This window comes from Bombina bombina, chromosome 11 (genome assembly GCF_027579735.1).
Source record: "Bombina bombina isolate aBomBom1 chromosome 11, aBomBom1.pri, whole genome shotgun sequence".
Lineage (NCBI taxonomy): Eukaryota > Metazoa > Chordata > Amphibia > Anura > Bombinatoridae > Bombina > Bombina bombina.
The window spans coordinates 147445796-147456778 of record NC_069509.1 but is presented as its reverse complement, the minus strand read 5'-3'; the positions used below and the strand labels follow the sequence as shown (position 1 = coordinate 147456778).

Here is a 10983-nt window from a genome sequence, read left to right as displayed (position 1 = left end):
GTTAAAAGTTACTAGTCCACTCAATGTTAAAAATAGAAACAATTCAGCTGCAAAGTTGTCCAGGACTAGTGGACCACAGGAAATGTCAAGCCCTGAGTATCCGTATACCCTGTGAGCTTGTGCCTCAGAAATAGTCTGCATTGGCTTCCTGCCTTCATACGGTAAGGGAGCATGATCAGCCTTCTGCCCCCAGCTGCAGTCTCCGCTGTCAAAGAACCGCAGCATGCGCTAAAGTGTTGGATGTAGGTACTAAGTCAACACAGTATGCTGGGCAAAGGGCTATGTAACGTACATATGTCCATTTGGCTTATGGGGTTAAAGAGCCATAATAGTATAAATATTCCATAATTTGTTACAAATAAGAGCATGTTATTTTCAACTATTATGGCCCTTTAAGAAAAGGATCATTTATCCCCCTTCCATACCAAATGTTATTAGCACTGACAGAAACGTACAAAGTTCACAGCCTATTGTTATTTTACCTTTCATCTAGCAACTGGCAGTTTTATAATGTTTAACATACAGTCACTTATTTCTTTTTTATTTTGCTAGACACCAGCACTTGCTCCAGAGAACTGTGTCGCTTATATGTGGCCCCTATTTCAATACATCAGATTTCCTGGGAAAAGTGATATTCCAATCCATTTGTAAACACCATGATAACCCACAAGCGTTTCAAGTGAATTTATGGAGTATCACCGTATGTCAGTGGCGGTTCTGGGGGAGGAGGTAGGGGTGCAAAAGCCTTCTCAATTATCTTTTTTGCACCCCATTGGAAGAGCATAAAAAAAACACTTCCCTGACCCTGTCCTTTTAGGTTAACAAGACATCCCAAGGAATGCCCAGCTCTGGCTTCGAAACACTCACAACTCCACCTCAATCGACCCCACCCACAGAACGCTTGTAACTACACCATAACAGGGTTTCTGGAACTGCTATTGCCCTATGTAGATGATAATTAGACAGAGGTATTACAATCAAACTGATTTTGTCAGGACTGTGCTAAAACATAATGTTAAATGAACATAAACACTTTGCAATTACAAGAGTTTTCTGCATGTAGTGTACTGCAAAGTTGTTTTATTATGCATAATTAAAGGGACATGAAACTTAAAGTAAATGGAAAACTCTGAATCACAAAATAAATTTTTTGGGTTTCATATCCCTTTAAATTGGAATGGACGACATTGTTTCATAAGATCAAACACACAAAGAGGAACTTACCTGGCCATTGTAATTAAGAAATATATTCACAAGCATATCATCCCAAAATGACGGGTGTCTAGCTACTAGATTGACAAATCGTTTCAGGGCCCGTCTACGTGATTCAATGAACTCACGGTCAGCTGGGGGAGGGGGAACAAAATAACAAAATATAAAAGCATACTCTTGAATAACACAAAATATAAAAATAATTAAAGTCTATATCTTAAAAATTAAGGTTCTGTGATCCAGAAAATTAGTCATCTAAGAACTGTTCTTTTTCACTTGAAAAATAAACCGTTATCTCTTCTGAGCTATTTCTCTCAGTAATTTGTAGTACTTTTCTATAGCGCTACATCATTTCTGATCAAAGCGAGAAATACCTGTAGTGACAGACTCATCATGGATCACTCTCATAATATTGTTTTCCGTATCCTTCCTAACAAATTTATGCTCTTTCTGCCAGGACAAAAATAACTTGCAGGTTTCATTTCACTGACGGGAACACAAATCGTTATAGTTTTGAAGCCATAATACTTCAGGCAGTGCTTTGAAAATTATATTTAGACCCAATCTGACATGTTTTTGTATTTTTTTCTGTATATCAATTTCATTATGAAAGCTGTAAAGTCTGACAAGCTGCAAAAAAAATATCATCACTAGTGCGAGCTTAAGAAAATAAAATATATTTACTGATTGGATAGAAAGACAGCATTCACTGGTGACATTTCGGGGAATGCTCTCCTTCATCAGACCATATATAATTCACAGAGACGCTCTCTCACACACACACACACACACATACAGTCACACTCTCTCTCTCTCAAACACACACTATGATGCTCACACACAATGACACACACACACTTATGCTGTACAATCTCAGTTCTATGTACTGTACATCCTTAGTGCTGCTTGCTTTACCCACTAAATGCAGCCTATTGTATGACCTCGGTGCAGCATACTATACGACGCCCGGTGCAGCATACTATACGACGCCCGGTGCAGCATACTATACGACGCCCGGTGCAGCATACTATACGACGCCCGGTGCAGCATACTATACGACGCCCGGTGCAGCATACTATACGACGCCCGGTGCAGCATACTATACGACGCCCGGTGCAGCATACTATACGACGCCCGGTGCAGCATACTATACGACGCCCGGTGCAGCATACTATACGACGTCCGGTGCAGCATACTATACGTCCTCAGTGCAAAATACTATATGACCTCAGTAAAGCACAGTGCATGACATAAGTGCAGCATACCATAAAACGTTAATACAGCATATAGTAAGATGTCAGTGCAGCATACTGCCCAACCTATCTGCTGCATAGTGTATGACCTCAGTGATAAATGCTGTGCAACCTCACTGTAGCGTAGTGCAGAGTTCTTCAAACTTTTTTTACCAAGACCCAGTGCCATGATACCACATACCTTCGCTTGGTCTGAAAATTTGTGAAGTAATATACAACAAGATAGTTGCAATTTTTGGCAAAGTGACTAAATTGTGTACGTACTTTATGTCTGATTGTAGTAAAACTTGAAAGTGTTGTAAAAGATAATAACACACACACACACTCATACACTCTCATGCAACACACACACACACTTCTTATATACCATATGACACACACACACACACACAACACACACGAAATCTCATACAACACATTCACTCTCCACCAACACAAATCACGACCCAGTAATGGGTCCCGACCCGTGGTTGGAAGAACCATGGCATAGCGTATGAGCTCAGTGATAAATGCTGTGCAACCTCACTATAGCATAGTGTATGACCTCAGTGATAAATGCTGTGCAACCTCACCAGGAACGGAACTACCGGTGGTGCAGAGGTCGTGACTGCGACCTGCCCTGGCCAGTTTCAGCACAATTTTTTTTTTCCTTTTCCGCTGTGACAGGGGACCTTAACGGTGCTGTGCGCAGGCAGCGTTAAAGGGACAGTATACATTCATTTTTTCTTTGCATAAATGTTTTGTAGATGATCTATTTATATAGCCCATAAAGTTTTAATTTTTTTAAATGTATAGTTTTACTTATTTTTAAATAACATTGCTCTGATTTTCAGACTCCTAACCAAGCCCCAAAGTTTTATGAGAATACTGTCAGCCACCTACTCTGGCTTGCTCCTGTTTATGTAAAGAGTCTTTTCATATGCAAAAGAAGGGGGAGGGTCTTATTTCCCACTTGCAGTGGGCTTTCCCCCTACCTTTTCAACAGAGCTAAACTGAGAGCTTCTAAGTAAGTTTTTTAAACAGTTTTATAGTGGATTTTTATATCATTATCTGTGCATCTTATTCTTTATAGTAGTGTCTATTACATGCAGTTATATGAAAATGAGTGTATACTGTCCCTTTAAGAGCCCTGCTGTCACACTCCCCTCTCTGATTTGATGACTCAGTTTCCTCACAGAGTTCATCCAATCAGCTTCTCTGCCCACCAGTCAATGAGGAGTGACATTGCACGCGTCACCCCTCCCATCCCCCGCACGAGGATCTGAAGTTGAAGGAGCCGGAGGAGTTCACCATCGGAAGGTTCCTAGGACTGTACAACTTAGCGTGCTAATAAGCAAGTCTGTGTTGCAATTAAAGTACTTTAGTCAGAGTTGCTTTATGTTTAGTTTTTTAGGATTTTGCTCTACTGGGCAGTATTTGTGAACAGCGCTGCCAAAACTCCAGCTATACAAGGTACTCAAGTTTCTTTCTAACAAACTCAGTCCGATGAACTGGGAGTAATGTGTTTGAATTTATGGTGACTATATAATATGTATTTTAATATCTGCTGCATTTCTTTTTTACATTTTTAAGTTTCCACTTTACATTATACTTATTCATTGAACATGGTGGCTGGGGGCATCATTTTATTGAAGGGGTACTGGGGGCATCATTTTATTGCTGGGGGCATCATTTTATTGCTGGGGGGCTGGGGGCATCATTTTATTGCAGGGGTGGCTGGGGGCATCATTTTATTGCAGGGGGCTGGGTGCATCATTTATAGCTGGGGGCATCATTTTATTGCAGGGGGTTGTGGGTATCATTTTATTGCAGTGGGGCTGGGGGCATCATTTATTACAAGGGGGCTGAGGGCATAATTTATTATTACAAAATCACAATTTATTATTAGAAAATCACAATTTATAAGAATTAGACGTAATACCAAATTAGATGAGGTTTATGAAGAGCAGTCCATAGATCTTAAAGACAGACTAACCAAAAGAGGATATAGACCAAAAAAGTTAGAGGTGAGAAAAGCAACCAAATACTATGATGGAGCCATAAAGAATATTAAGAAAGATACAGATACTAAATTTGATGATGCTATTGTATTCTCAACTCCATTCAGTCAACAGTACAATCAGATAGTACAGATCATCTAGACCACTATCAGTTTCTGAGATTCTCTTTTCTAGACAAGCATTACCAATTTGTCGCTCTTCCATTTGGCCTAGCAACAGCTCCAAGAATCTTTTCAAAGGTTCTTGGTGCCCTACTCTCTGTAATCAGAGAACGGGGTATTGCGTTGTTTCCTTATTTAGACAATATATTGGTACTAGCTCAGTCTTTACATTCTGCAGAATCTCTCACAAATCAACTAGTGTTGTTTCTTCAAAGACATGGTTGGAGGATCAATTTACCAAAAGGTTCTTTGATTCCTCAGACAAGGGTCACCTTTTTACGTTTCCAGATAGATTCAGTGTCCATGACTCTGTCTCTAACAGACAAGAGACAATTAAAATTGGTTTCAGCTTGTCGGAACCTTCAGTCTCAATCATTCCCTTCAGTAGCTATGTGCATGGAAGTTTTAGGTTTCATGACTGCAGCATTGGACGCGATCCCCTTTGCTCGTTTTCATATGAGACCTCTCCAGCTTTGTATGCTAAACCAATGGTGCAGGGATTATACAAAGATAACACAATTAATATCCCTGAATCCCAATGTTCGACTCTCTCTGACTTGGTGGTTAGATCACCATCGTATAGTTCAAGGGGCCTCTTTTGTTCGTCCAACCTGGACTGTGATCACAACAGATGAAAGTCTTTCAGGTTGGAGAGCTGTCTGTGGATCTCTGACAACACAAGGGGTTTGGAAATATCAAGAGGCGAGGTTACCAATCAATATTTTAGAACTCTGTGCTATTTTCAGGGCTCTTCAGGTTTGGCTTCTGTTGAAGAGAGAACCGTTCATTTGTTTTCAGGCAGACAATATCACAACTGTGGCATACCTCAATCATCAGGGTGGGACTCACAGTCCCCAAGCTATGAAAGAAGTATCTCGGATACTTGCTTGGGCGGAATTCAGCTCCTGTCTAATTTCTGCGGTTCATATCCCAGGTATAGACAATTGGGAAGCGGATTACCTCAGCCGTCAGACTTTACATCCGGGGGAGTGGTCGCTCCATCCAGATGTGTTTTCTCAGATTGTTCAGATGTGGGATCTTCCAGAAATAGATCTGATGGCTTCCCATCTAAACAAGAAACTGCCCAGGTACCTGTCCAGGTTCAGGGATCCTCAGGTGGAAGCAGTGGATGTGTTAACAGTTCCTTGGTGTTACCAACCTGCTTATATTTTCCCGCCTCTAGTTCTTCTTCCAAGAGTGATCTCCAAAATCATAATGGAACAATCCATTGTGTTGCTGGTAGCTCCAGCATGGCCTCACAGGTTTTGGTATACGGATCTTGTTCGGATGTCCAGTGCCAACCTTAGCCACTTCCATTAAGGCCAGACCTTCTGTCTCAAGGTCCGTTTTTCCATCAGGATCTCAAATTATTAAATTTGAAGGTATGGAAATTGAACGCCTAGTGCTTAGTCATAGAGGTTTCTCTGACTCAGTGATTAATACTATGTTACAGGCTCGTAAATCTGTTTCTAGGAAGATTATTATCGCGTTTGGAAGACATATTTCATGGTGTTCTTCACATAAATTCTCCTGGCATTCTTTTAGAATTTAGATTTTACAGTTTCTTTCAGGATGGTTTGGATAAGGGTTTGTCTGCAAGTTCCTTGAAGGGACAAATCTCTACTCTTTCTGTTTTATTTCACAGAAAGATTGCTAAGCTTCCCGATATTCACTGTTTTGCACAGGCTTTGGTCCGTATCAAGCCTGTCATTAAATCAATCTCTCCTCCTTGGAGTCTTAATTTTGGTTTTGAAGGCTTTACAGGCTCCTCCGTTTCAGCCTATGCATTCTTTGGACATTAAACTACTATCTTGGAAAGTGTTGTTCCTTTTGGCCATCTCTTCTGCTAGAAGAGTTTCCGAATTATCTGCTCTTTCTTGTGAATCTCCTTTTCTGATTTTTCATCAGGATAAGGCAGTTTTGCAGACTTCATTTAAATTTCTACCTAAGGTTGTGAATTCTAACAACATTAATAGAGAAATTGTTGTCCCTTCTTTGTGTCCTAATCCTAAGAATTCTTTGGAGAGATCCTTACATTCTTTGGATGTGGTAAGAGATTTGAAATATTATGTTGAAGCTACTAAAGATTTCAGGAAGACTTCTAGTCTATTTGTTATCTTTTCTGGTTCTAGGAAAGGTCAGAAGGCTTCTGCCATTTCCTTGGCATCTTAATTAAAGCTTTTGATTCATCAGGCTTATTTGGAGTCGGGTCAGACCCTGCCTCAGAGAATTACAGCTCATTCTACTAGATCAGTCTCCACTTCGTGGGCTTTTAAGAATGAAGCTTCAGTTGATCAGATTTGCAAAGCAGCAACTTGGTCTTCTTTGCAAACATTTACTAAATTCTACCGTTTTGATGTATTTGCTTCTTCGGAAGCAGTTTTTGGTAGAAAAGTTTTTCAGGCAGTTGTTTCAGTTTGATTCCTCTGTTTATGTTAATTTTTTGCTTTTCATTATGAGAATAAACTTATGTTTTGGGTTGTGGATTAATTTTTTTTCCAGCGGCAAATTGCTGTTATTATTTTATCCCTCCCTCTCTAGTGACTCTTCTGTGGAGTTCTACATCTTGAGTATTACTATCCCATACGTCACTAGCTCATGGACCCTTGCCAATTACATGAAAGAAAACATAATTTATGTAAGAACTTACCTGATAAATTCATTTCTTTCATATTGGCAAGAGTCCATGAGACCCACCCTTCTTTATGGTGGTTATGATTTTTTTGTATAAAGCACAATTATTTCCAAATTCCTTTGTTGATGCTTTTTACTCCTTTCTTTATCACCCCACTACTTGGCTATTTGTTAAACTGAACTGTGGGTGTGGTGAGGGGTGTATTTATAGGCATTTTGAGGTTTGGGAAACTTTGCCCCTCCTGGTAGGAATGTATATCCCATATGTCACTAGCTCATGGACTCTTGCCAATATGAAAGAAATTAATTTATCAGGTAAGTTCTTACATAAATTGTGTTTTTTTAATATTACGTTCACCATATCTGTTTTCATTTAGTATCAGTTTGTGTAGATTTGAGTGATTTTCTGAAAGGGATAGATGAACTCAATGAAAATACAAAAGAATAATAAGCAATTCCTTTTTTTTGTAAAATTCATTATCCCCACCCCATTTATAAAGGAAGCAAATTCATGTCTGAAGTATACAGTGTATTTTATCCAAAATATTAGACATTTGTATTAAAAAAAAAAGTGATAACACATATTGCTTAGCCTTTTGTGGGATAATGGGAATGAGAATCACTGTGATTCTGCATGGGCGTGTATAAGCTGTCACCCAAATTGAGAAAAAGCCATGTGAGCCACTACTAAGATGATGTCAAATCTAATGGGTCGATTTATTAAGCAGCGGATGGTACATTGACGCCCCATCATTTCCGGTCCACCAGAAACGGAAGTTAAGAAGCAGCGTACTGCGCAAAGTGATGTCAGACTGTCTGCAGCAGGTTAGGGCCCTGAGTGCTAATTCTGTTCTTCCTCTCTTGTCCGACAGTCTAGGTGCTGAGCCCAGGCCCCGGTCCCCGTCTAGCGCGCTCCTTAGCACCAGCTGCTCAGTGACAGTGAGCCAGCCAGGATAGGAGAAGGCGGCCAGCTAGACAGCATCCTAAGTAACACTGCAAAGCACTAACTGAAGTCAGCTATTAAGGGTTAGCACAGCCACTGCTGACTAAGAGGACAGTACAGGATCACAAAGCTGGATCACCTGGAATAGTGGTCTGATCAGTCAGTCCGTCCCTATACCAAAGGAACATACACACACAGCAGCAAGTGCATATTCTTACTTAGGCTCCTTACCTAGTTGTTGCTGCAAAGCTCTAACTTAATCTCTATGCATGTCAAGCAAGATGAGAAAGTATTGTCCACCTCATAACACCCGCTCAAAATCATTAGCCTGCACACTCTCCCTATTTGCACTATCTTCTGCGCACCCTTCATAGCTAGTGTGCACACCTCTCACTAGATCGCCACCATTTCAAAAAAACTTTTGAAAGGCACGTGTGCTCTGTTGAAATGAGGTGTGAGCTCGCACACGCGCACATCTTAGAGGGAACAGTGGCCCTGACTACTCCAGCTCAACCCATGTGTAATTAGATCAAACTGTTGAAAGCTATCAGATGGTGAGAGTATTTTAGCAGTGGTTAAAACATTTTGGTGTCCAAGTAACTATTTTTACACCCTTGTAAGTAAGTATTTAAGTAAAATGCTCTAAAAAAATGGAGCATTTTATTTTTACATTTTATGTTCTGTTAATGAAAACTCTGTTCTTCCCTGCTACTTGCTCTGTCTTGCCTCTTCTTCCAAATATATTTTTTATTTGAGCCATTAAGCAATAATGTGAGGGTATGGAGGCAGGGTGGTTTAGAGCAGTATGTGCATAGTGTTTACATTTCTTTCTTAATACAAGGAGAGTCCACGGCTTCATTCCTTACTGTTTGGGAAATATTGAACCTGGCCACCAGGAGGAGGCAAAGACACCCCAGCCAAAGGCTTAAATACCTCTCCTACTTCCCCCATCCCCCAGTCATTCTTTGCCTTTCGTCACAGGAGGATAGCAGAGAAGTGTCAGAATTGGTTGAGGAGTCTTATACGCTTGGCTTACGAGACAGCGGGACATATACCTCCTCAAAGAATTATGACTCATTCTACTAGAGCAGTGGCTTCCTCTTGGGCCTTTAAGAACGAGACCTCTATGGATCAGATTTGTAAGGCGGCTACCTGGTCCTCCTTACATACGTTTTCTAAATTTTACAAGTTTGATGTTTTTGCTTCAGCTGAAGCAGCCATCGGGAGAAAGGTATTGCAGGCTGTGGTGCCCTCAGATTAGGATCCGCCTCTCTTTTTGTCTCTCCCGTTTTCTCATAAGCCAAGCGGATAAGACTCCTCAACCAATTCTGACACTTCTCTGTATCCTTCTGTGACGAAAGGAAAGAATGACTGGGGGATGGGGAAAGTAGGAGAGATATTTAAACCTTTGGCTGGGGAGTCTTTGCCTCCTACTGGTGGCCAGGTTCAGTATTTCCCAACAGTAAGGAATGAAGCCGTGGACTATCCTTGTATTAAGAAGGAAAATATAAAATTATGCTTACCAGATAATTTCATTTCCTTCTGTACAAGGAGAGTCCACGGCCCCCGCCAGTGTTCTCCGATGGGCGGCCCCCTAAATTATAATTTTCTTCTGCCACCTTTTATACCCTGATATTTCTCCTACTGCCCCTTGTTCCCTCGGCAGAATGACTGTGGGATAGGTTAAGTGGGAGAGGTATTAAAGCCTTTGGCTGGGGTGTCTTTGCCTCACCCTGGTGGTCAGGTTCAGTATTTCCCAACAGTAAGGAATGCAGCTGTTGACTCTCCTTGTACAGAAGGAAATTAAATTATCTGGTAAGCATAATTTATGTTTTTGCATGTGAAAGGGAGGTAAGCTATATTAATTCTCACCTCACTCATCTCTGGGAAGCAGGAATTAAACAGAACCCATCTCCCTGCGAGTACAAAGAGTAAAACACTTCTGCAAGTAAAATTCTTGATCCTCTCCTGCAGTGCATGAATAGAAATGACAGGGGCTACAAACTTCACACCAATTGTACCAATTTCCTTTCCATATAATACTGCTACCATACAGCCAACCAAACTGTACAAAAATGTAATTGTAGCTAATAAATTATATCATTCCTGATAGACAATGCAAGCAGATCTACTGCCTTTCTACTAAGTTAGCCAACAAAAGTGGTTGTTTAAAGGGACAGTCTACTCCAGAATGTTATTGTTTAAAAAAATAGATAATCCCTTTATAACCCATTCCCCAGTTTTGCATAACCAACATTGTTGTATTAATACACTATTTACCTCCGTGATTACCTTGTATCTAAGCCTCTGCCGACTGCCCCGTATTTCAGTTCATTTGACAAACTTGCATTTTAGCCAATCAGTGCTGACTTATAAATAACTCCACAGAAGTGAGCACAATCTTATCTATATTAAACACAAACTAGCACTGTCTTAACTGTGAAAAACTGTCAAATGCACTAAGATAAGAGGCAGCCTTTAAGGGCTTAGAAATTAACATATGAGTCTACCTAGGTTAAGCTTTCAACAAAGAATACCAAAAGAACAAAGCACATTTGATGATAAAAGTACATTGGAAAGTGGTTTAAAATTGCATGCCCTATCTGAATCATGAAAGTTTAATTTTGACTAGGCTGTCCCTTTAAATTAGATTTACTGCTTTCCAGTGCTAAAAATATTTCTTCCAATTGTCTAAATTCCAATAAGTCTAGTCTAAAAATGCACCACCCTCTATAATTAGTTTATGACAACAGGTGTTTAATTCTGAAATAAAAATGTGC

At 40.2% G+C, this 10983-nt stretch overlaps 1 protein-coding gene across 2 annotated transcripts in view; it reads right to left on the bottom strand.

The window, feature by feature from the left end:
- The window catches only part of SNX8 (sorting nexin 8), a 144690-nt gene that overhangs the window by 84061 nt on the left and 49646 nt on the right, over positions 1-10983 (bottom strand). For both annotated transcript variants that reach the window (XM_053695131.1, XM_053695132.1), the window contains exon 4: positions 1225-1346. In XM_053695131.1, coding sequence (XP_053551106.1) covers positions 1225-1346 — 122 coding nt within the window. The remainder of the gene's footprint in view (positions 1-1224; positions 1347-10983) is intronic.